This window comes from Delphinapterus leucas, chromosome 7 (assembly GCF_059928025.1).
Source record: "Delphinapterus leucas isolate spDelLeu-1000000601 "Yukka" chromosome 7, BTC_Dleu_Yukka2, whole genome shotgun sequence".
NCBI lineage: Eukaryota > Metazoa > Chordata > Mammalia > Artiodactyla > Monodontidae > Delphinapterus > Delphinapterus leucas.
Genome location: NC_143135.1, coordinates 26,576,687 through 26,603,860, shown reverse-complemented (window position 1 = coordinate 26,603,860; position 27,174 = coordinate 26,576,687). Strand labels below are relative to the sequence as shown.

At 34.1% G+C, this 27,174-nt stretch overlaps 1 protein-coding gene across 3 annotated transcripts in view; it reads left to right on the top strand.

Moving 5' to 3' along the window:
- ELP4 (elongator acetyltransferase complex subunit 4) overlaps positions 1–27,174 on the top strand; it is a 244,242-nt gene that overhangs the window by 55,641 nt on the left and 161,427 nt on the right. For all 3 annotated transcript variants that reach the window (XM_022583706.3, XM_089915008.1, XM_089915009.1), the window contains exons 4-5: positions 6,097–6,225; positions 15,724–15,863. In XM_022583706.3, the coding sequence (XP_022439414.2) occupies positions 6,097–6,225; positions 15,724–15,863 (269 nt within the window). The remainder of the gene's footprint in view (positions 1–6,096; positions 6,226–15,723; positions 15,864–27,174) is intronic.

Here is a 27,174-nt window from a genome sequence, read left to right as displayed (position 1 = left end):
GGAGGAACCAAGCTGTTCAGAAATTTGCTTAGAAATCTCCTCAGCTAAATATTCAGTTTCATCACTCACAAGTTGTACCTTCCACAAAACTGTAGAACACAGTTCAGCCAAGTGTTTTGCCACTTCATAACAAGGATCACCTTTCCCCAGTTTCGAATATGTTCCTCATTTCCTTATGAAACTTCAGCAGAATCACACTTAACATCCATAATTGTAGCATGTACCTCAAAACTCATCAGCCTCTATCCGTTACCCAGTTCCAAAGCCACATTTCTGTTTTTACATATTTGATACAGCAGCATACCACTTTTCAATACCAAAATCCCCATCACCTTGGGCTACCATAACAAAATATCAGACACTGGGTGGCTTAAACCACAGAAATTTATTTTCTCACAGTTCTTGAGGGTGGGAAGTCCAAGATTAAGGTGCATGCTGATTCAGTTTCTAGTAATAGCTCTTTTTCTGAATTGTAGCTGGCCACCTTTTCACTGTGTGCTCACATGACTGCTCCTTTTTGCGTGTGTGAGGAGAGAGAGAGTGCTTGATCTCTAGTGTCTCTTCTTATAAAGACACTAATCCTATTGGATCATGGCCCCATCCTTATTACCTCATTTAACCTTAATTCCCTAAAGGCTTTATCTCCAAATACTATAATATTAAAGGGTTAGAGTTTCAACATAAGAATTTGCAAGGACATAAACATTCAGTCCATAGCAGGTGTTAATGATGAAAAGAGACTAAGACATAGTCCCTACCCTTAAGCATCTCACAGTGGAATCACTGAAATTTGAGAAGGCTTTTTTTTTTTTTTTTTTTTTTTTTTGCGGTATGCGGGCCTCCCACTGCTGTGGCCTCTCCTGTTGCGGAGCACAGGCTCCAGACGCGCAGGCTTAGCGGCCGCTCGGCGGCATGTGGGATCTTCCCGGACCGGGGCACGAACCCATGTCCCCTGCATCGGCAGGCGGACTCTCAACCACTGCGCCACCAGGGAAGCCCCTGAGAAGGCTTTTTTATCTAAATAAAGACATATGAAGAATTTTTATATAGATTTTTTTTTTAAGTTGAGACTTCTAAAACACTAGGAATAATGCTGGCAATGCTAGCAATGATACAAAGTCACATGCTTTTTGTTGTGTTGAATTTTGTAGTGAATGCAATATGGACATTCAGTTTGCAAGGAAGAAACATCTGTAGTTAATTAAATGGAAGAGGAGGGATGGGGGGAGTGGGGTAGACTGCTATTTCCTCTATTTCATTTCTTTCCTTTAATGTTTCAACTTCACTTCAGAGAGGGTCTCTTGGATTGGATAGTCATCATCATATATGGATATTCCCAAAAGAGCTTTCTTTGTCTCAAGCACCAATCACTCTTCTAATCTGATGGTTTTAATACAAACACACTACTTCATGGAATAACAAATATTTAAGCTGTTTTTCCTTAGAAGAAAGATAGTACACCTAATCGGCCCTTTGAGACTCCATAACTCACTCAATACTGCAAAGTAAATTTTTTTGAAATGCCTAACATTGGTGGGAGGTGTTCCTTTTAATATCGATATAAAAATGAGTTTGGGGTTGGTGGGGTGTGCATAGACCACCATCAACTCTTTCTTATGGCACTTATTTGCCTTATTATTTCTGTATTGCTTTTTGTTTCTTAAGTTTTTGTGTCTATTTATAGATAAAATATGAAGATTTAGTTCTCATTTAATACCACACATTCTCTTTATGTCTCTGTTTCTCCTTTCAGTATATTTAAGTTGTCTTCCCTGGTCAAGTCAGTTATTCATTGTTTACGTTGTGTCAATTTATTCATTGCAGTATGTAACATTCTATAATTATATGTGTATCCCCTTTTTTGGTACACCAATTATTTTTTCTGAAGTTAATCATTGCCTCATTTTTTTCAACTGTATCAATTCTTAGTTCATCTCCAAACTTTCCACTAAAGCCCTAAAACTCCCCCTTGATGTGTTTAAGCATCATCTCCCTAGACTTCTCCATCTTCTTCTTCCAAATGGATTGCTTGCTCTGTAGGCTGTCTACATAGCTGTTATTCTGGTGCTTCCCTTCTTCATCCTAACAGTTGCCTTTGAGAATGAATGGAAGTAGAGGGTAAGTGTGAGATGATAAAGTTGTGGTTTTTTTTAATTTTGTACGTCTGAAAATTTTACATTAGTTTGGTTGACTGTAGAACACTAGGCTAGAAATAACTTCCCCCTGTAAAGTCCAGTGTTGCGTTTGCAAAGTTTGATGCCATTCATATTCCTGACCTGTCCCCACCCAACCCCTGGAAGCTTTTCAGATATTTTCTTTTGCCCCTCTTGTTCTAAAATGTCAGAATTATGTGCTTTGATGTAGGTCTATTTTCATTTACAGTTTGAGTACTCCATAGGATTTTAAATCTAAAATGTCATAATTTTCACTTCTGGAAATTTCTCTTATGTTCTTTCTCTGATATTTTCCTCTGCTGTATTTTCTATTTTTCTGTCTAGAAGTGCTAAATCTAAAACTCTTAGAAGAAAACAAAGGTTTTCTTTGACCTTTGGTTTTTTTGATCTTGGATTAGGCAACAGTTTCTTAAATATAACACCAAAAGTACAAGCAACAAAAGAAAAAAAAACAATAAATTGGGCTTCATCAAAATTAAAGTTTTTGCATCAGAAGACACTGCTGATAACACATATATATGGAATCTTAAAAAATAAATAAATAGTCATGAAGAACCTAGGGGCAAGATGGGAATAAAGATACAGACCTCCTAGAGAATGGACTTGAGGACACAGGGAGGGGGAAGTGTAAGCTGGGACAAAGTGAGAGAGTGGTAGTGTGTATAAGGACATATATATACTACCAAATGTAAAGTAGGTAGCTAGTGGGAAGCAGTTGCATAGCACAGGGAGATCAGCTCCGTGCTTTGTGACCAGCTAGAAGGGTGGGATAGGGAGGGTGGGAGGGAGGGAGACGCAAAAGGGAAGAGATATGGGGATATATGTGTATGTATAACTGATTCACTTTGTTATAAAGCAGAAACTAACATACCATTGTAAAGCAATTATACTCCAATAAAAATGTTAAAAAAAAAAGACACTGCTGAGAAAGTAAAAAAGATTAATCACAGAATGTGAGAAAATATCTGTAAATCATGTACATGATAAGGGTCTAATACCCAGAATAAATAAAGAACTATCACAACTCATCAACATAAACAACCCAATTAAAAAATGGGCAAAGGACATATAGACATATTTCCAAGGAAGATATACAAATGACCAAGACTAGCACATGAAAAGATACTCAACATCATTAGTCATTAGTGAAATGCAAATCAAAACCACAATGAGATACCACTTCGTACCCACTAGGATAGCTATTTTTAAAAAAAGAAAGAAAAAGTGTTAGAGAGGATGTGAAAAAATTGGAACCTGCAAACATCGTTGGTAGGAATATGAAATGGTGCAGCCACTGTGGAAAACATTTTTGTAGTTCCTCAAAAAGTTGAACAGAGCTCCCCTATGACCCAGCAATTCTTCTCCTAGGTATGTACCCAAGAGAATTGGAAATATATGTTCACAGAAAAACTCATGCATGAATATTCATAGCCACTTTAGTCTTAATAGCCAAAAAGTGGGAACAATCCAAATGTCTACCAGTTGATGAATGGATAAACAAATGTGACATATCCATACAATGGAATATTATTCAGTCATAAAACAGAATGAAGTATTCATACATGCTACAACATAGATGAACCTTGAAAACCCCATGCTAAGTGAAAGAAAGCAGACACAAAAGGCCATGTGTTATATAATTCTGTTTATATGAAATGTCCAGAATAGACTAAACCATAGGGACAGAAAGTAGATTAATGATTGCCAGGGACTAGGAGAAGGGGGAATGAGGAGTGACTGCTTAATGAGTATGCGGTTTCTTTTGGGAGTGATGAAAATGTTCTGAAAGTAGAAAGTGGTAATGTTTGCATAACTCTGAATATACTAAAAATCACTGAACTGTACACTTTAAAATGCTTAAAATGATGAATTTTGTTTTATGTGAATTTTATCTCAATTAAAAATACATATCTATATACATGTATATAGATATTTATTATTTATATATATGAAAACCTTTATATATATATAATCTTATAAACCTTATATATATAACCTTTAGATGGATATTACTAGAGTGTACTTTCTATACATATTTTGAACATTTTCATCCTTAGCTTTAGGAAACAAGCATCTGTTTTATCAATACTAAAATTAGAATCATTATAATTTTCACCTTACTTGTAACAGTTTTTAAAATAGTGAAATGTCCGCCCTAGGAGTAGATGCATATTTAATAAGATATATAAGGAAATGCTTACCTGTTTTTTTGTTTACATATGTTAGCCATATTAATGAGGTCTCTAATATTTTAGGTCTAGTTCTTTAATACTGTACACCTTAATGTTAGAACATTTCTATTCAAAATTGATATAGTTTAATCAATGAAAGAAAGTGTGGTATACATTTTTAAAATATACATTCCATCTCTTTTGCAAAAAATTTTTTTAATGTTTTTGTTGTTTAGTTTTGGATGACCTTTGTTAAAACTATTAGTAAGTGTTCCTGAGATTGCAAAAAAGTTAACACAAATATTTATACTAAACATTGCCTAATATTGGCAATAAAAAAATGTGCAGCTCTGAGTAATAGTTAAGACAATTATTTGACTGAATTCTCATAATCGAACTTTTATTGAATGCTTAACATGTGGCAGGTACCATTCTCCGCATTTACATTTTTAACTCATTTATTACTTACAACAAACCAATGAAGTAAATACTATTATCTACATTTTTTCCGTTAATCAGTGGAGGCATATAGAGGTGCTACTAGTGGTCAGTGTAACCACAGACACAACTCTAATGTAAAGTCAAGATTTGAATCTAAACAGTCTGGATGCAGAATTCAAATTCATAACTGCTGTGTTGGGTTGAACTATATGCCTCACAAATATTTGTTTCCATTGGAAAAATAAGTTACTTTATATTTTGTAAGAGATTAATGCTTTGCTAGGAATGATGTATTCAGAGTTTTAATGATACAACTAGTTTCTAATAGTGGCATATATTATAGAGTGAATCCACTTTGAGATCTTTTAGGAGATGACTAAGATATATGATGGTTACTGTATTTCTAGGTGATTAGTTGACATGATTCTAAGCATAAGTAAATTTGATCCTGAAAAGTAAAAGTTGCAACTTCGACTAATTTATGACGTGGCACAAAATTATGTTTACTATCCAAATGCCCCACATTATCTTTATGATTCTAGGTAATAAAAAAACAAAATTATTGCTGGTGCTTTCCTTCTGCAAAAATCAATGTGTACCTTTTTCTTTGGATTATTTCTATAGTACCTCTTCACAAAACCATGTTTCTATATGTTTTCTGGTAGCCACTCAGTAGGTCACTCAGTAGTAGGTCAGCTTCCAAAAAAGAAAAGAAAAATTGGAATTCAATGTCTCTTCATTTAATCAGAGATTTTAAATTCTATTTTCATTTTTAAAAGAAGATCATAGGCTTGCAGGTGCAAAACTAATGTGTGATATGGGCAAAATAAATGTCTTTATTCTTAGTTGTTACTTCACCCATTATTTCGGTGAATGAGTTTTTTGAATTCTAGAATTACAAACCAGTAAACAGATTACGCACATGCTTTATTTTTACCTTGTGGCAAACATAACAATAATTACATGTAATACATAAGTGCTAATTCTAGACTTTGCTTGAAGTGTATAAATTTTTCTAATGATCATAGCCTCTTGCAATAGCATTTGATTTTTGCTAGTATAAAAATTTGAGTATTTTCTTTAAATTCTAATTCACTGGTAAAAATTTAAACTTCACATTTAATATTATGTAAACCCTCTTTCTCTGCTTTAGAAATATCTATATTGTCATGATTTTATGCTTGAATCAATTTGAAGTTGTCAATTTTTAATACATTGGAAAGTTCTAGTATTGCTAATATGATTTAAGAAAATTTTCACTTTTTTTTTTTACCACAGATGCTCAGTAATATGTCATTCTGTTTTCTTAGGAACTTCCTGCACCATTACTTGATGATAATTGTAAAAAAGAATGTGATGAAGACATATATAATCATAAAGCAGAATCTAACATTAAGATGAAAATAGCTTGGCGTTACCAGTTATTACCCAAGATGGAGGCAAGTCAATAAACTGTTTGTAAAATTTGCAAATATATTTGTTTTCATTTTACAGGATCTCTTGTGGTATACTTGGTATTCTTTAAATGTAATACAATGTATATTTGTTTATTTATTTATTTATTTTTTGCGGTACGCAGGCCTCTCAATGTTGTGGCCTCTCCTGTTGCGGAGCACAGGCTCCGGACACGCAGGCTCAGCAGCCATGGCTCATGGGCCCAGCCGCCCTGCGGCATGTGGGATCTTCCCGAACTGGGGCACGAACCCGTGTCCCCTGCATCAGCAGGCAGACTCTCAACCACTGCACCACCAGGGAAGCCCTATATTTGTTTATTTAAATAATTAGTTATTTCATTTGTAAAGTATCTTATCAAGATGACTTTTTCCCAGTTTTATTCTGAAATAATTGACGTATGTCACTGTATAAGCTTAAGGTGTACAGCATGGTGGTTTGATTTACATATATTGTGAAATGACTGCTAGAGTAGGTTCAGTTAACATCCATCATCTCATATAGAGAAAATGAAAAGAAAAGAAAGAAGAAAAAGAAATATTTCCCCTTGTGATGAGAATGCTAGGATTTACTCTCTTAACTTTCCTATATATTATTCAACAGTCTTAGCTATAGTCATCATCATGTACATTATATCCCTAGTACTTATTTACCTTATAACTGGAAGTTTGTAACTTTTAACCACCTTCCTCCAATTCTCCCTCCCACTACCCTCTGCCTCTGGTACCCAACGTCTAATCTGTTTTTTCTGTTAGTTAGTTTCTGTTTTATTTTGTTTTGTTTTTAGATTACACATGTGAGTGAGATCATACATTATTTGTCTTTCTCTGTCTGACTTATTTCACTTAGCATAGTGCCACTAAGTTCCATCCTTGTTGCAAATGGCAAGATTTCCTCATTTTTTATGACTAAACAATATTCCATTGCATATATCTCACAACTTCTTTATTCATTTACCCATCAATTGACACTTTGTAAATAAAGCTGCTATGAACATAGGGTTGCATATACCTTTTTGAGTTAGTGTTTTCATTTCCTTTGAATATATTCCCAGAAGTGGAGTTGCTAGATCATATGGTAGTTCTATTTTTAATTTTTTGAGGATCCTCCATACTACTTTCCATAATCACTGCACCAATTTACAATTCCACCAACATTGCACAAGGGTTCCCTTTTCTCCACATCCATGCCAGCATTTGTTGTCTCTTATCTTTTCCATGATGGCTGTTCTAACAGGTGTGAGGTGATTATTTTAACAACTTAACATTGTGGTTTTAATTTGCATTTCCCTAATGACTATTGTTGAGTGTATTTTCATGTACCTGTTGGTCTTTTTAATTTTGTCTTTGGAAAAATGTTTATTCAGGTCCGTTGTCCATTTTTAAATTAGGTTAGTGTTTTTTTTTACTATTGAGTTATATGAGTTTTTAAATATATTTTGGATATTAACCCCTTATCAGATACATGTTTTGCAAAAAATTTTTCCCATTCCATAGGTTATCTTTTCACTTTATTGATGGTTTCTTTGGCTGTACAGAAGCTTTTTAATTTGATATAGACATGCTTGTTTATTTTTTATTTTGTTGCATATGTTTTGGGTGTCATATCCAAAAACTTATTACCAAGACCCATGTCAAGGAGCTTTATTCCTGCGTTTTCTTCTAGGAGTTTCATGGTTGCAGGTCTTACATTTAAGTCTTTAATGCGTTTCAAGTTAATTTTTGTGAGTAGAGTAAGATAGGGGTCCAGTTTCATTCTTTTACATGTGAATATCTAATTATCCCAGCACCATTTATTGAAGAGAATGCCTTTTCTGTATTGACTATTCTTGGCTACCTTGTCAAACATTAGTTGACCATATATGCTTGGGTTTATTTCTGGGTTTTCAAGTCTGTTCCATTGGTCTATTTGTCTGTTTTTATGTCAGTATCATACTGTTTTGATTAATATAGCTTTATAGTATAGCTTGAACTCAGGAAGTATGATGCCTCCTGCCTTGTTCTTCTCTCTGAAAATTTCTTTGGCTTTTTGGGGTCTTTTGTGGCTTCATATAAATTTTACTAGTGTTTTTCTCCTACCTCTGTAAAAAATGACATTAGAATCTTGATAGGGATTGTACTGAATCTATAAATGGCTTTTGGTAGTATTAACATTTTAACCATATTAATTCTCCCAACCCATGAACATGGAATACCTTTCCATTTATTTGTGTCTTCTTCAATTTCTTTCATCAGTGTCTTGTAGCTTTCAGAGTAGAGATCTTTCACCTCCTTGGTTAAATTTACTCTTAAGTATTTTATTGTTTTTGATGCTATTGTAAATGGGATGATATTTCCTAAAAATAAAATTATGGTTTGTTTTTTTTTTACCCAAATAGATTATTGCATTTCTTCCATAATCTCCCTATAGAATCTTTTATTCTAGGGTTGCAAGACAGAGTAAGTGAACTAATTAAGCCATTTCTATCTAATATAGTTGCCTATAAATATTCAATATAAGTAGTGGTTCTTTGGAATTACTGTTTTTATTCCTGTACATTTCATTTTCAACCATTACATTTTCAAGCTGTCTGGTAACCTCTCCTATCTAGGATAAACTAAGAGACAGGATGTGAGGGGAAATTTTCTGAGAAGTCAAAACACATGTCAGTAAATCTGCCTACTAAATAAAGCTTATGAACTCTGCTCCTATTGAAGGCCCCTCCATTTGATTGTTTCCTTCATTCATTTTTCAGAACACTTTGAAGTCTACCAGACATTATCATACTGGTAGAAAAGTGGGGGAAATTCTATCTGAATAAGACAATTCCCATACTCCACACTTCTCTAGTTTTCCACATTGACATCAGTGTTACCTTTCCCAATTACAGAAATATGTTTATAACACCTCTTAACTGAAAATGCCTAATTTGGTTTCCTGTTTCCTGCCCCCTTCTAAATGCATGGCAGACTGTCAATCACATTACCTTCTTGCCAGCCTTAGACATAGCCTTAGAATTCTCTGCAGAATGTCTGGGTGGTCACTACCAGTTAATAAGAATTAGAATGTGAGATGAAACCCATTATAAACCCACAATGTGAAATATAAAATTCTCAAGTTGTATACAAGATTTATACCACCTAATCCAAGCCTACCTTTTTAGTCTCTGTCCTGTGTGTATATAAAACACTATATTCACCCATCCTATGAGGACTGCTCTTTGTGAATTGCTTGTATTTTTGCTGGTGATGCTTTTCACTTTCTTATTCACCAACTCATCCTTCTCCAAGGGCAAATGATATATAATTATCTAATTTCTTATATTTGTTTCCATAGCACCACATGCATTTTAAAGTACTTCTCTACATTGTTTTATAGTTAGTTGGTAGTATAATTCTTTTCTCCACCAGACAGAATTCTCTAGAGGACAGAGAGCTTGTTTTATTATATTTTCTGTTGTATCTCCAGCACCTATGTTAATGCCATTTATTCATTCAGTCAGAAAATATTGATTAAGCATCAACTGTGTACCAAGTATAAAATGTGTTGTAATAGGTGGATATTAAGCAATGGTAAATTGTTCTAATTTAGGTGGGAAAGCTATTTGAATAGTATCATTTTTAAGTGAGATTTATTTAAATGACTGTGAACAAACTACAAATAGGAGAGGGGTTATTTGCAACTCACAGTAGAATAAGGAATAGTCTACCAACTAAATTTTTGAAAACAGGAAAAAAAGTAAAAAGGAAACTTAGGTAGTCCTTAAACATACAAGAACAGATGCCAAATTTCAATTATAATAAAAGAAATGCAAATTAAAACTATACTGGCCTGCCATTTTTCTATTATTAGATTGTCAGTAATCTAAAATGTTTGGTAAGACACTAAATTAGCAAAGGTGGGAAGAAACTAGTACTCTCATACTTTGCTGGTAAAAATGTAAATAGGTACAGCTTCCGTGGAGGGTAGTTTGGCAGTGTCCTTCAAAATTACAAAAACGTATACGCTTTGATTCTTTTGGAAATTTACGTCATGAATATATTTACTCAGATGTACAATGAATTATGTATGACCTACTTATGAGGCATTTTTTTTAATAATTAAAGATTGGAAATAACCTAAATGTCCATCAATAAGCAACTAGTTAAATAAATTACAGTATATGTGGACAGTAGAAAACCATACATTTGTATTAAAAAGTGAAAGGAAGCTCTATGTAATCAGAATTTGTTACAGGCATAGCTTAGAATGGGATTGAAAACTGGGTACAAGAGACCAGAATAAATGTAGTTATTCTGCTTGGGAAAACGTGAGTTAGTTTACAAAGATTAAAACAGACAAGCAATGTAGGGACTAGCACTTGAGAACCCTAATAGCAAAGAACTTCATGCCTTTAATCTGGCTGATTCATTTAAGTAACTGGGCTTAAGGGTGACTCTTTTGTAAAGAGTGACTGTATTTCTAAATTTTTCTACTGGTATGTTCTGAAAGTCATTAAGAACGTAAGCTCTAAGTTGAATTTAGCTTTTGTGTAAAGACAATATACCAATTCAGTTTTAGATCATATAAAATACTTGTATCTTCCATTTCTTTTATTTTTACTCTTAGCTAGGTTTTGGTCTTTTCGTTGGTCACTAACATTCTTGAAGTGAAATTGTCAGTGAAAATGCAAGTGATTGAAACTTTAAGCCTTTTTTTCTTGCTGCTTCTTATAAAATCTGTTTAAACTTAGGGAGAAAGTTCTTTGTTTCTTTATAGTTAATTGTCTCCTTCTATATTGTAATTACAGATGCCATTCCTGCCCCCTTTCACATATGAGTAAATACTGCTTGCTCTGTTTTTACTTTTAGAGTATGGTGTGCTTGCCGTTGTTATTATGGGGGTAAACTTCTCAGAGGTTACACATTAACACAAGCCTCAGTTTTCAAGGCTTACAGCTTCAGTGTTTTAAACATTATGCTCTTACAATGATGTTCTCCAGACGACTTATTTTCCCATTTTCTTCAGGACTCCATTAAAATATCACTTTATCGGGAATGTCTTCCTTTGTCACTCTGTATAAAATAAAACCTCTCTCTCTTTCTCTCATCCCCTTTCACTACCATTTCTCTTCAGGGTACTTGCCATCATCTAGCAGATAATATATCATCCATCTCCTACTAGAGTGTGAACCAATGAGAGAAAAAGACTTTTACTATTTTGTTTTACTGGCATATGGCAGGTGCTCAATAGTTATTTGTTGAATACAGGAGTGAATGACATATAGTTTGTGAATTAAATGTTAAAGTGAGTTGAGTTGTATTAATTAATACACATAAATTAGCAGCTTATTTTGAATTTACAGTCAATGGTCAAACTTAAGTTTACTGGTATTTACAAGTAAGTTCTGTCAAGTTTAGAAAGTAGAATCATCTCTGGCTTCTTTGCTTTTCTTTGAAATGTCACTAGCATGTATATTTGCCTGTAACAGAAATTTTATATATGATGATTCGCCAAGACTGAGTAGACTTTGAGGATCACCCTTCACTATCTACTTTATAAATCCAGACCTTACCTTGCCATTATCATTTTAAAAACAACAACAGTAAAACCCTGGTTTTCTGTATTTTACTTGGGACAAACTATAGTTAACACTATTATGAGTAAAGATTAAACAAGTAGTCCAAAACATAATGTAACAGAAAGGTATTTGGTTGATTATTAGAGATGCCTCTTAATTCAAGTCATCACCAGGTCCTTAAGAGTGTAGTCATATTCCCATTTAGGGAATGCAAAAAAGGATAAGAATACATACACCTAAATAAATAACAGTAGCTCAGTAAAGTGTAAAGTAGTGCTTCTTCCTGTTGGAGGCATGTGTAGTTTTTAGAAGCCTACCTTCCCTCATCCTGTGATTTTGATTTTCTCTCCTACATGGCCATGCCTCCTTCTTTCCTATCCAGTCATCAAACCCTATTCCCTCTTCACCCCAAGAATTCATAGCCTGCAGCATATTCTGAGACTTAAGTTTTTCAATATTGTAGAGCTCTACTACCAAGGCCTACCATGGCTCCAGCAATTTATGACAGCATATTAGATCTTTATTATAGTAAATCCTCATTACACTTTGAATTTCCATCTTACTGGTTCAGCTACAACAGTCCTGTGATAGATGTGTGCATGTTGTAGATGACAACAAATACCATTTTTCCAATAAAGCAATGTAATTGCAAAGGATAGTGATGGATCTTCTGATTCTCTGGTGAATCATGACACAATAATAATAATTAATAATATTTATGTAGCACTTTATAATTTACAAAATAGTCATTTCCAGTATTGCATTAGATTCTCACAACAGCCTAGTGAAATAGTTATTATTAGCTCTGATTCCTGGTGATTGAACTGAGGCTCAAAATGGTTTAGTAACCGTTTGGGTTCTTGCTTTCTGTTATGCCATGCTGAGAAACAAAAAATGATAACAATAATAAGAAAATGTCTTATTTAGACTGTTTATTTGTGGTGCAGCTTTTCTCTGAAATTTTTCTTTCTTTCTAACATACTTAAGTTGGGGGATGGTATTGTTTTGTTGCTCTGTGCTCCTCCTGAACCCCCATCAGAGTTCATTCTCCTTTGGCATAATAAATTTTTACTGAACCATTCCATTTTACTCTCTTCCACAGTTGACAAAGTTAAAGAGTAGTTTATGAATGTGAAATAGAAGTTTTCATAATGTAAAACTAAAGCAACGTGTCTTATCAAACTGAGTAAATGGAATAGTTATTGCTGATAGTTTAATTTTTTTAATGCATTTACTTCTTCAGGAAGTTGATAGGTTTTCATGGATTACCATTACTACTACTACTACTGCTACTACTACTATTATATATTTAAAGCATTTTGACCTTTTTTTAGAGGAAATATTTTAAGTCTTTGTTTTACAATTCTAAGCCTCAGAAGATTTCACAGCATTCCAGTTATCTGATGATATGTTAATGCTATGTGTGTTGGGTAGAAAAAAACTTACAAAATTGTTTTTCCTGTAAGAGTATATTTAATTTTCATTTTCATTTTTTATTGAAGCATTAAAGTTTCTCATCATTAATAAAATGGTTAGTGTCTACCTTGTGAATATATTAGTTGCCCTATCTAATACTAATTTCTAAAAAATTAATAATTTAGTTTTAATAAGAAAAGCTTCCAAATTTATTTTTACATTTTGATTAATTATTTGTGTTCTGTATGTAAACTGTCACAGCATGAAATCAATTTTCTGCCTTGATTCATCCCAAATCTGAGAGTTCTGTCACTTTAATATTATAATTAGGAACATTGATAGAGACGGCAACTTAAAAAGCATACTTTGCTTCTTGGCAATTTAGCATATTTCTCAAAGTGCATAGGATTTCAAGAACCTTCAGTCCACTAATAAATTTATTAACTCAAACTTAAAAGAAGCGAAAAGTCTCTCTTTCTTTCTCTCTCCCCATGGCCAGTCCGCCAAAATAGATTATTCATGCTTATTTGATTCAGGTAGGCTTTTGCAAGCTTCCCTACTAGGCCTGGGAATGTGGTACATTGAGGCCTTTTCAGAGGCTTCTGACATAGACCAAGCTTTTATTGCATGGTGTTTTATTATTACCAAATCCTAGTCTCCACCCAGTTTGTAGGCACTCTGCTTATTCTTTTGAATCAGGAAAGGTTATCACCTACCTTAATCCATACAGCAGTGTGGATTAAGGACACCAGTGTGCCCCAGGATTCTCAAAGAGGATCCTGGAAACTTCTTGTTTCTTCTTTTTTGCTGTCTTTACTAAATTCTATTGGGCCTTAGGGGGATTTGCATCTGAAATGGGCAACCTGGTGTTTTTCTCAATGAAGACATCAGATCAAAGTTCAGTTAGTCAAGGCCTTTCTAAAACATTAAGGGGGTTTGGACTTACACAATAAAAAGATGAGCTCTAGCAGAGATTGCAGTAAAAACATTCTGAACTATAATCCGGATAAAGAATAGATTATAGGCCAAAGAACAGACCTTGTTTAAATTGCTTTAGACTAATAACTTTACATTTAAAAACTTTACATCCTATTTTTAAGAGACAAATTTTAATGTGACATAATGTATTTGTCAGTACTTTTCGTGGCAAATAGATAAATCATGTTTTTGAAACCATACTTCTGTTTATATTGTATTGAAAAGATTAGATTAAGCCAACTGATAGGTCTCTTTCATTAATGAAAATAAACAGTACCTTATGGAGGAATGAACAGCCATTTTATCTAGAAAATAAGTGTCAAACCCTCGGATTCTGAATCTGAGAATAATGTGTCTATTAGACTTTAATTTTTTAATTCTCTATTACTATATAATTTGATGTTTGTAGGCATTTAAGAATATGAATTCTTGAAGTCTTAAAATGCAAATATCTAGTGTCAAACAAATGTCTCTTTCTTCTCTAAATTTCAAAGTTGTCAGTTATTTAGTAAAATAAGTTAAGAACCTACTGTGTATAATTCTTTAGTTTCTGTAAAGATTATCTAGTTTTGTCGAATGTTCTGAAACTTGTCTGTTTTGTAGCATTCAAGACAGTGGAAGTTAAGTAAATTTAGATCAGAGACTTTATTAGAAACTATTGCCAGATGGAATCTGTCACTAGTTCAACTTTGGATAGAGGTATATTTGAATAGAGATATATTTCTAATGTGCTGAATGAAAGAAATCAGCCAGAGTCTGTTCAAAGCAATGTAATAATAATGTTGTATTACTGAGCTTCAACTATCCTATGTAATTAAATTCAGCATCAATAGCTATTAGAGTTTCTTATAAGAAAGATAATTGGTTGGAGAAATTGTTAGTAGAGGGTACAAAAGAGGAATTATCAATGAACTAATGAATATGCCAGGTTTCTGATTTAACTAATAGAGCTTATGTACATTCTCCCACTGTATCATGTACCTTGTTCCTATCTGGAATATCCCAGTATATTTTATACTGTTAGCTCAATTTTAAGTTTGTGAGAAGTTTTGAATACTATATATACACATGGTCTTATGAGAATTTAGTTTTAAAATGATGCTCAGTTTAATGTATATAAATAGCTAGTTTCTTTTGGGCCCCTCAGCAATGAAATAATGTGGCTTAAGTTTTCTTTTCATTCTTAGTAACTGTAAATTTATTTTATTTTTAAAACTTGAAGTCTTAAATGTTAATTGAGTTATGTATATAAAATTTTTGGACTGAGGAAGGTATAGTAAAAAGGCAAAGAGGTGTTCAATTTCTTATCAAACTTAGGGAACCACCAGGAGTGAAGATACCTGGGAGATGTAAAGGTTGATTTCTAACTATCAATAGTTTATAATAATAAAGATTGTTATATGCTTCTTTGAAATTTAGTAAGCCTATATATATCAGCTCTTCCTTATTTGCATTAAAATGCATAAATATATCAGAATTTTGCTGAATGTAGGATAAATAAATTGCAGTTTAAAGAAAAATTTTTAACAAACAATATGGGTTTTCTTATCAGGCTAGACCAGTATCATCTTCAAGATTTGGTCACTATTATGATGTATCAAAAAGGATACCACAAGAACTAATTGAGGCTTCAAAATGGCATGGATTTTTTCTTCCAGAAAAAATATCATCAACTCTTAATTTAGAACCCTGGTAAGTTAATGATTTCAATTTACCACAGTGTTTGAAAGAATGCATATTTAAAGGTACATATCCTAATAAATGTTTTCTGTATAATATGTAACCTTAATTGTACATGTTTCATATTATTTCATTATATATGGTTTTCTTCTTTTTCTCATCCTGTAACTGTTGGACCTACTATTACTCTTAATTTGCAACTTGAGAAATCTGGATACCAAATTTACAATGCCTGCTTTTTTTATTTTCAATAAAATGTGAAATAGTTCTATATTAGGGTCTTTCAGCCCTAAGTGCACATGGATACCTAAATATTGCTTATTGATAATAATAGTGAAAATGGTATAAAATCATGCTTTTGCTCCATGTTTTTTGATACATGCTCTTTCAGAAAGTAAACAAGTACTCTTTTCTAACATTTTATTTATTAAGGCTTTCTACTTCTAGTTATGCTGTAAATAAAATAATCTGTATTTTTTTAGATAACAAGAGAATTTAGGGTTTGAGTTTTGCAATGAAAAGTTTTAAGTAATAAAATAACAACATATATGGTGTTACTAACTGTATTAAAGCACAACTCTGAAAATTACAGTACTTGACATTGAATAATTTATGAAGTATTAGGAATATTTAATTTCAATTCTTATTGCAGTTGGATCAAGGGAAGATAATTCACAGAATAGGTTGTTGCCTCTGTTTTCTTTCGCACTGTAAAACCTTTATTTTCAAAATGAGATGAGTTATTAAATGGAAATTTAATAGATAGGAAGTTGTGAATGGAAATGACTTAAAAATATAGATTCTCTTTCCCAGAAATATTGCATGAAAATTTAGTGGAGACTGTCCTATTTATTTTTATTAAATCTCTTTCCAAAAAAAATTATTTATTAGTGTATTCTCCAGTCCATATGGCTGGAGACTTACGGAAAATGGTGCTTTGATGATGCTTTAGTGTTAATAGCTGCCATTAATGAATGACTGCTATGTGTCAATCACTCTACTACATACTCTACATTTGTTATCTAGTGTAATCCTTGTATCAGTCCTATAAAAGTTTGTACAGTATTCCCATTTTCCAGAAAGAGATACCAAAATTCACAGAGGTGATTTATCTGAGCCTCAACTATTAAGTGATCAAACCAGGATTAACCTAAGTCAGAAGATCCCTCTCTTTTTTTTTTTGCCTTACTGCTTCAAAGGACTTCGGTGTCCTTCACCTTTATCTTCTTGTGTTGTATAGTAAAGAGCACTGATAAAGAAATTAAAAATCTGGGTTCTGGTACTGAGTTCATCCTACTGTTACTCTTGGGCAAATCCCTTAAATTCAGTGAAAATAGATATCCTCTTTTGAAAAATAGGGGCAGGGTATGGGGGTTCTAGGAGGAATACCACCTGTCCTTCCTGTATCACTAATATTTTATTAAGTTTGAATGATTATATTGATTATACTAGTTCCTAATTTTTGTCATTCACTGAACCAGACATACATATACATATACTTGGGAAATAGGTAAAAATAGTGTTTCCATGATTTGTCAAATAGTAAATCATGGAACCCAGATTCAAAGTCAGTTCTTTCTGACTTCAAAAAATCTGTGTTAGCAGTAATGCTATCTGTACTGCCTCCATTCATGGAGTGCTTAGGGAAATGAAAAATGTACATTAAGTATGATGTAAATACATGAAAAATAATATAGTGTTACTTTTGTAATTAAAAAAAAATTAAGGATAAAACATTCTTTAAGCCAGAAAGTACAAAGTGTTTTTCATTTGTTCAGCAACTAAAGAGAGGAGGGAATTAAAATTTGTCAATTTTCTGTTCAGTGTCAGGCACTGTTCTAGGCATTTGACCGTGGGATATCTCATTGAATCTTCCCAACAACCCTCCAAGAGAAGCAATATTATCCCCACTTTATAGGAAACTTGAGGTCAGAGACGATGAGCAGCTTTGCCACTGTTTCAGGCTCTGAGTGACTAAGCAGACACCCAAACCCAAGTATCCAAAACCCTCTGCTCTCTTTTCTGTACCAGGCTGTCTCCATTTACTGCTGCAGTAACTGTACAGCACACAAAGCTGGGCACCTGAAAAATTAAACCTTATTGGATGTGGAAATATAGTCTTTAAAGTATATTTTAAGAATATTTTTGAGAACTAACAGCTTTGCATGGAACAGGAAAATTTATAGATTTTAATTACCAGGGCAGTATTTCATTTCATAGTGGTTAACTGATAATTCATTTATTTCATATTAAACTTAAATGCTTAATTAAATGTAATTAAACTTTAAACATGTAATTAAATTAATTTTGAAAATGGGTACTTTACCATGTGAGATTTATTTTAATTTATGAAAAGCGTGTGCTCATTTCACTAAAATGAACTTTACTGGTTCATTTATAAAACAATAAAGCTAAGCCTTACAGTTGTCCTTACTTTTCCTATAATTAAGACTAGAGGATATAGCTGCATCCCACTATTGTGTGTAAGGATATAATATATAATTTTATAATTTCTAAAGGCACTGTTGAAACATATAAAGATTTTTTTACAGTAAGAAAACCGGAAGGTCATTTAAAATCTGCACTAACTAATTTTAAATTATTGGTAGGTTTGCCAATGGAAAATGTTCACACATACAGTTTAAACTTTCAAGTTGAAGACTAGGTATAAAAACCTGAGATGTATCACAATAATATTACCCAGATAATTTTGTTTTGATATTTCACTGTTATAAGTCTGATAATCTCAATCATAAAGCAATGACAGAAAAACTGATTTTGAGAATAAGTTGGTAGCCTACAAATTTAAAATGAAGTAAGCTTTGCTAACAGGTATGCCCAAGCACAGTTCTGTTTCCTCACTAGAAAGATATTGTCATTATTTATTATTTATTAACGAATCTACTAACATACTGCTTATCCAACTGTTACAGACTGAATGTTTGTGTCCACCCCACCCCCTGCCAAATTTATGTGATGAAGCCCTAGTCCCAATGTTTGGAGATGGGGCCTCTGGGAGTTAATTAGAGTTAGACGAGGTCATGAAGGTGGAGCCCTGGTCTGATAGGACTGGTGTCCTTAAGAAAAAAAGGGAGAAACACAGAGCTCCCCACTCTCTTCTTGAGTAAACACCCAGGAAAAGCCATGTGAGCTCACAGCGAGAAGGTGACCATCTGCAACCCAACACTAAACCTGTGAGCACCATGATCTTGGACTTCTAGTCTCCAGAACTGCAACAAAATAAATTCCTGTTGTTGAAGCCACCCAGTAGTTTGTTATCGTACCCCAAGCCAACTAATACACCTATAATATTGTGAAATGTTACTTTTTAAATTATAGATATGTTAGGTCTTGAATATTGAGTTTACATAAAGTTGGCAGTAAATAGAATGATTTTGTTTTGATATGTTTCTTTGAAATTCAAGATTTTACTTTGCATATCTACGCTAACAATAGCTAATAGTAGCTAAAAGTTTTGTATTAAGTTGAATGAACTGAATTCTGAGAGAACTAGTTATCTTTCTAGGAGAATTTCTAGGAGAAAAACAGTGGAAAGCGGATAGGAATATTACTTAAGATTTTAGGAGTCTTTTTTTTCTTTTTTTTTTTTTATCCTGCCAAGTCTCTTTACCAGAGTAAATGGAACCTCTATATAAGCCTCTGTAGTATCTTCCTAGACAAATTGTAGCTATGCTTCCCATACATTCCTACTAGTATTCCTTTGTTCATACTTCTGTCAGAACACTAATCTCATTACACTTAATTATTTGTCTTGTCTATATTCTTATCTTCCCCCTCAAGCATTGGAAATCCTTGAGGAAAGGGTTATGCTTTTTTCATCTATTTATTCTCTGAATCTAGGACACAAGTGTTGAGTTGATAGTTGATGAATTAGTGAATCAATGCACAAAGTATAGTAAGAACTCAAATTAACTATAGTCTTGTTCTTAGCACAAAGATTTAGTGGGATGAAACTGGGTAACTGAAACATAGCCATGTAAGAGTATATTTTATTTCAAAAATACAGATCTCAGATTGAGAAGCAGAGAACCACAGTATATTTAGAAGTTACAAGCAGAAAATTCACTCACGAGAAAGGAATTTTGAAAGAGAACTTCTAGGTAAGATTAAAAGTTCAGAACAGAAGCCATAAAGTTATGGAAGTATACTATAAACTACTCTATTAAAAGGAAATAGTAAATGATATATCAGTCAAATCTCAGAGCTAGGGGAAAGGAAGATGTAAGTGTAAGGAGGGATTTTACCTATCTTCCTATCTGCGGGTGATATAATTAAAGTGAAAAGATAGTATCTGAAACTTTAGAGGGAGAACTATTATCCTGAACCTCATTTTGACCAATGAGGAGAAGTGACTTGCTTATATGTTTGTCTTTCTTTCTTCTTTCTGTCCTTCAAGGGGGCCTTTGGGTACATAGAATTTAGTTGATCATTCTAGCATGCTATTTTCATTGGTATCCATGTTTTTTGTTTTGTTATTTTCCACCTTATTCCCACATTCCTAATCCCAGTCATGTTCCCCATAGACATACTCTCTCTTATTTATGTGTCTCCTTCCATATTTCTATTCTTCCTTCAATAAAGTAATCATTGACCCTTGACTCCTTTCTCTCTCTCACTCCCTACATTCAATCTCTAAGCAAATCATGTCAATCATATCTTCAATATATCCAGATCCTGATCACTTCTTGCAACCTTTACCTCTACCACACTAACCTAAGTCACCCACATTTCTTGCCAGGACTCTTGGAATAGCCCCCTAATTAGTCTTGCTCCGTGCGCCTTGGTGGCTCCTATTTTTCTCCAAAACAGCCCTCATGAACTTTTTCACATAGTGCTGTCCGGTAGAACTTTCTTCAAGGATGGCAATTTTCTACGTGCTGTTCAAAATAGCAGCCACTAGCTGCATTGAGCATTTGAAATGTGGCACTGAAATTTATATTTTATTTTAGTTAACTTAAATGTAAGTAGCTATACATGACTAGTGGCTATCTTGTTAGACAGTACCGTTTCACAACATAAGTCAGCTCTTAACACTACTCTGCCTCAAACCTTTAATGAATTCTCATCTCACTCAGAATAATAAACCTATATCCTAACAGAGATCCATAAGGTCTACATGTCCTTACCTAATCTTATTGCTAGCTACCTCTCTGATCTCTTTGATTTCATTGAAGTTGGGGAAAAGGGTGAAGGGAATATCAAGAATGCTTTTCAGACATTAGAGCTAGGATGGTACTGCTTACAGATGTAAGTAGACATAAACATATATCTAACAATATTTATTGAACACCTTCTCTGACGTGAGCACCTTGTGTGCCCCTGAGTACCTTTTAGGAGCCTAGAATTATGTTAAGCTCTAGGTTTATCGTAATAAACAAAGCAGCTGTTATCCTTGACCATTTATAGGTTACAACTGAGCAAGAAAGCACACAAATTTTTTTTTAAAAAACCAAGTAAACAAACAGATATATATGCCATTATGAATTGTGGTAAGTAATGTAAAGACAAAGAACACTTGCCATAAATTGAGTGGGGGAAATAAACTTTGAGTTGTGTTCAGATGAGGCCTCTCTGAAGACCTGAACCTGAGACTTGAAGAATAAGAAATAAGAAGGTGGTCATACAAAGACCACTAAGCCAAGAAGTGTTCTTGGAGGAGGGAACAGCAGGTGTGGTAAGAAAGTGAAGAACTTGGTGTTTTCAAGGACCTGAAAGGCCATGTTGCTGAAACAGAGTGAGTGATAGCAAGGGCTACGGGAAGATGAGTTCAGAGAGATAGGCAGGGGTCATACCATTCTTTTAAGAAATTTGTTTATGAAGGGGCAGAGAAAAAGCAATAATTGGAAGAGATTTGGGGTGACAAAAGTTGTTGTGGGTTTTTTTTTGGTTTTGGTTTGGGGGGTTGTTTTTGGTTAGGTTTTTTTTTTTTTTTCTGTTTTGTTCTGTTTAAATGTAAGTGGGAAAAAATTCATTAAAAAGGGAATGGATGATGAAGAGGTAGCAGCAGTTTCTAACCATATGGCATTGGGCAGATTACTAAATGCCTTAGGAAAATTCTTAACCCACTCACTACCTCTGTTACCTATCTATGAAGCTGGTCTAAAAGTAATACTCTTTAGTACTAACAGTGCTTAGTACATAGGAAATACCAAATAAATGTTAGGGGGTAGTCAGAGTATTTTCTGGAAAAGGCAGGAGGTGCCTCAGAGCAGGTGTGGAAGGACTGACCTTTAAGATATAATAACATTTCCTCCACTGGAGGGAAGGAGGGAAAGGAAGCATAAGAGAACAGTGTAGATGCAAACAAATAGGTTTATACAGTTGTAGGCAGAGTCTTGAGTAACACTGAAAATATGGATGTCTTCTCTTTACTTGGTGAATAATAGGCAGGATCATCCACTAAGGAATAGTTACTTACCTCTTAGGAGTTTGGATTAAATGGGAAGGTTTGAAATGGTTGTTTCACAGACTGGAAGAATACATGGACTGGAGAAGTATCACATATTTATGGGGGTACCAGTCTGTCAGGTTGTGTGACTTTCTTACATCTGTGCTGATTCCTGGATGCAAACGGGACTGAAGTTTTGCCAAGTGCCATCAGCAGAAGGACAAAGAGCAGAGAAGTATTAAAAGGTGAACAAAATGATGGACCCCATACTCTAGGCTAAAGAAAATGAATTGATAACAGCTGCTGTTGATACGGGAGGAAAAAAAGAAAGGGTAGTAGACTGGCAGTGGACTAATCTTAATAGTGAGGGTAAATGAACAAAGCAAGTTACCAAGATTAGAAGTGTTGATTGAGAATAAGATGTTTGAATTAGGACTGTAAACCAGGTACAGCATCTTCAGCTGATAGAGGGAAATGTCCAGAAGCTTGATAACAGCAGCAGCTTAAAAAGAGAATGATTGGGGTTGGCTAAATATATATTTTTTAAGGCATGGAGTTTTTTGTGTGTTTTGTTTTACTAGAAAGTAGGCGAGGAGGAGTGGTTTGAAAATGACACTGGAGAACAGAGGGGATGCCAACCAAATCTCCCAAATATTGAGGAAAGGAGTCTAAGCTGCAACTTTACTTAGTTAATCTCAAGTGCCCACCACCCTCCAAAGGAAATCCATTTATCCTTTGGAGGGTCATGGGCACTGTAGCTTTTATTAAGATCTAAGGCTGATGGTAGCTGTGGAGGCTGCAGCAGTGGCTGTAGTGGGGAGGTTGTGCAGCAGCTTCTTCTGCGTGAGAGACCTGGGGTTGTTACTGAGTTTAGCATCCAAGATAAAATAGAGCGAAAAAGCAGATTATAGTAATAGGACACAGAGTACACTCTTGTTTACATAAAATTTTAAGTAGCTTTTCCCAAATTCTTTTCTAACACAAATTCAGTAGATGTTAATTTAGTTTCTTAAATATACTTAGTGATATTTGTTTAAATAAACCCATGAACGACTAAGCTAAATCTTCTTATACTGTGAAACTCAGTATATATCAGTGTTGAAAAGGCTATGAGAGAAATGCCAAAATTAAACAAATAAGTAGTTATAATAACCCAGTTTATATTTGTTTATTGGTAAAATACTCTTTTCAGAATCAAAAACATTTTTATCAGCATACTTCTTAACATCCCACAATATTTTTTCTCAGTAAGAGAAAGAAGGATTGACATAGAGAGATGTCTGAAAGGATGTTCATCAAACTGTTAACAATGTTCACCTTTGGGTGGTGGATTTTGGATTTTTTTTTTCTATTCCTTGTATGTTTTGTATATTTAGTTTTTTAAATTAATTAATTAATTTATGGCTGCATTAGGTCTTCGTCACCACGCACAGGGGCTACTCTTTGTTGCAGTGTGTGGGCTCCTCATTGTGGTGGCTTCTCTTGTTGCAGAGCACAGGCTCTAGGCGCACCAGCTTCAGTAGTTGTGGCAGGCGGGCTCAGTAGTTGTGGCTTGCAGGCTCTAGAGCACAGGCTCAGTAGTTGTGGCGCACGGGCTTAGTTGTTCCACGGCATGTGGGATCTTCCCGGATCAAGGCCTAAACCCATGTCCTCTGCATTGGCAGGCAGATTCTTAACCACTGCACCACCAGAGAAGTCCTGTTTTTGTATATTTGAATTTTTATAATGAACAAACATCATTTTTATAATGGAGAGAGATTTCAAATAAGTGTGGAAAGTATAATCATTTGAGTATAATATGGTGAAATCTTTATCTTATATCTCACATCAAACTATATTTCCAAAGAGTTAAAGATTTAAATACAATAAATTAAAATTATAAAAGTAATAGAGGAAAATTAAAGAGACTGTCTTAAACTCTTGGAGTAGGGAAATAACAGTGAGTATATCTAGTGGTTCTCCACTTGAAGGAATCAGAACTCTTTGGAGAAATGTTTGATTCAAAGGAAAGAAAAAAATAAACCTGTAACATCTTTTTATGCTTAGTAATGCTTAAAGAATGATGAAGGTATGTCAAAAGGATACAGAAGCCAGCTCAAAAGAACTCCCACTGGCTAAAGAAGAGGCAATTTGAGCGTCAAAATATATAAATATAGTAATGGATTGTAACCCATTTAATAAAACAGGAAGCCACGAATACTTACAGACACAAATGAATGAATGAATGAGTGAGTTATTAAGGAACAAGATATTTACATAGCCTCAAAGTACCTCCCCACAAAATATTGACTACTGCAAAGGGGAAAGTATAATTTTATGGTGGAGAAGCCTGGCAGACATCACCGTAATCAAATTAACATCACCAGTAATGGGGCAAATTGAAATTATGTATCACCTGATAGCGTGCAATGAGAAGAACTCAACAACACTTCTGCGATATTCCTACCAACTACTCATAATTTAAATCTAATCATAAGGAAACCTCAGACAAACCCAAATTGGGAACATTCTACCAAATAGCTGGCCTGTAATCCTCAAAAGTGTCAAGACCATAAAAGTCAAGAAAAATCTAAGGAATTTCCAGATTGAAGGAGACTGAAGAGACAACTTGGGTGTAACATATGATTCTGAATCAGCCCTTTTGCAATAAAGGATGATACTAGGACAAGTGACAAAACTTGAATGGGGTCTGAAGATTTGATTAAGACCATTTTTAAATTAGTAAAAACAAGTTGAGTGCCCTAATGCAAAATGGGCAAAAGATATCAACATGCTGTTCTCAAAAGAAGACACAGAAATAGCTAATAAAGCTAACTAATAATCAAAGAAGTGTAAACAAAAACCAAAGAGATACCATTTTTCATCTGTCAGATATTTGAAATGATAATACCTTGTGTTAAAGATAGTGTGAAGAAACACATGTCACTCGTGTTAATTGTACAAGTGTACATTGTTAAAACAATTCTAGGAAAGTATATCAAAAGTGAGAATGTATATTATCATTGTTGCCATCATACAATTTATAGGAATCAGTAAAATTATTTCTCCTTTGGGAAAAAAATATAACTACTTGAGCAAATATTTTCAATCTGGACAGTCAGCTCTCTTTTCCCTATCCCATTCTTTACTTGGAGAAAAACTCATTTGGAGTTCAATTCCTCCTTAAATAGAGGCCCACACATGAACTGTGGCCATATTCCTTTTGCCTTCCACATTACTTAGCTCACTCCTGAAAGTGTTTTAAAAGACTTAATAAGTGAAAACACTAATTCAAAGAGATACATGCACCCCAGTCTTCATAGCAGGATTATTTACAGTAGCCAAGGTATGAAAGCAACCTAAGCATCCATTAACAGATGAATGGATAAAGAAGATGTGATATACATATACAATGGAATATTAGTCAGTCATTAAAAAAAGAATGAAATTTTGCTGTTTGCAACATCATGTATGGAGCTGGAGAGTATTATGCTTAGTGAAATAAGTCAGAGAAAGACAAATATATGTTATCACTTATGCATAGAATCTAAAAAATAAAACGAATGAATATAACAAAACAGCAAGAGACTCACAGATATAGAGAACAAACTAGTGGTTAGTAGTCAGGAGAGGGAAGGGTGGAGGAGCAGGATAGGGATAGGGGATTAAGAAGTACAAACTGCTATGTGTAAAATAAATAAGCTATGCGGGAGCCTCTATGCGAGCATTTGACTTTACTGAGACCTCTGTACCATTGCCTATCATCTATCACCTGCCTTGATACACTCTTTCAGCTAATTAACCATTTTGATCCATGGTCAGTTTTTTTATCTTCACTTCCATGTCCTTCTCTGGCTTTGTCTCACTTGCTCAGCAAAACTACTATTCTGGTTAAATGGGACTCTGAGTGAAAAGACAGAAAGTGGTGGTTGTGGGGAGGGAGCATATGAATTGAGATAATACAAGGATAGCAGTTATTGATGATGACAAGATCTAAGGTATGACGATGGGAATGAGCATTGTAGGTAGAATGGAGACAAGATCATTGGAAGAGAGGAGATCAAGAAACTGAAAGGCCAGGGTGTTTGAAAGATGAGTAATGACCCAGAGTTGGAGAGATGACAGCAATAATGATGGGTAGTAGGAGACAAAATTTAGTGACTTTTTTATATCAATAATTAAAGGAAATTAGAGTAATTGAACTGAATTGTTTTTCATGAAAGATCATAACCACTGTCAACAGTGTCCCTGTCAGACAGTGGATTGTTTCATGGATGTATGCAATTCTTCCATCTTCATGATCTTAGTACTTTCCCAGCTGTGTTCCAGAGGTTTGTGCTGGTCATAGCCCTCCTTTGTGCCCTTAATATTACATCTCTGTATATTCTTCTCTTGGTTGAGTATCCATAGCGAAGAGAATCAAATCCAGTGTTGTCAGGCGAAAAGCATCAGAAAAGAAAAATCAATAAATGATATCGTTCAGTGTAATAATAATGGAATTTTTAACTTGAAAATTACTTGTGAATACACTTCACAGTCTTTGTAGTCACATGCAAATTATATGCTAATATAACTTTAGCTCAGCAAACTGTTTTAGTTAGTTGAAACATTTGATATTGTGCCTACTGCCTTATAAGTATGTCTCACTCTTCGTTATAGATGAATACCTGAAATATATGTGTAAATAGATTTTTAGTAATACAAATCATATTTTCTCAGTGATTTGCATAATGTCAAAAATCCTTCATCTTTAAATTAATCATAATTGGTAGTGATAACAGTTTCTTTTCCTAACAAGTAGTTAAATCAATACTTAAATGTACCAGAAATTCTTTTTTTTTTTTTTTTTTGCGGTACACGGGCCTCTCACTGTTGTGGCCTCTCCCGTTGCAGAGCACAGGCTCTGGACGCGCAGGCTCAGCAGCCATGGCTCAC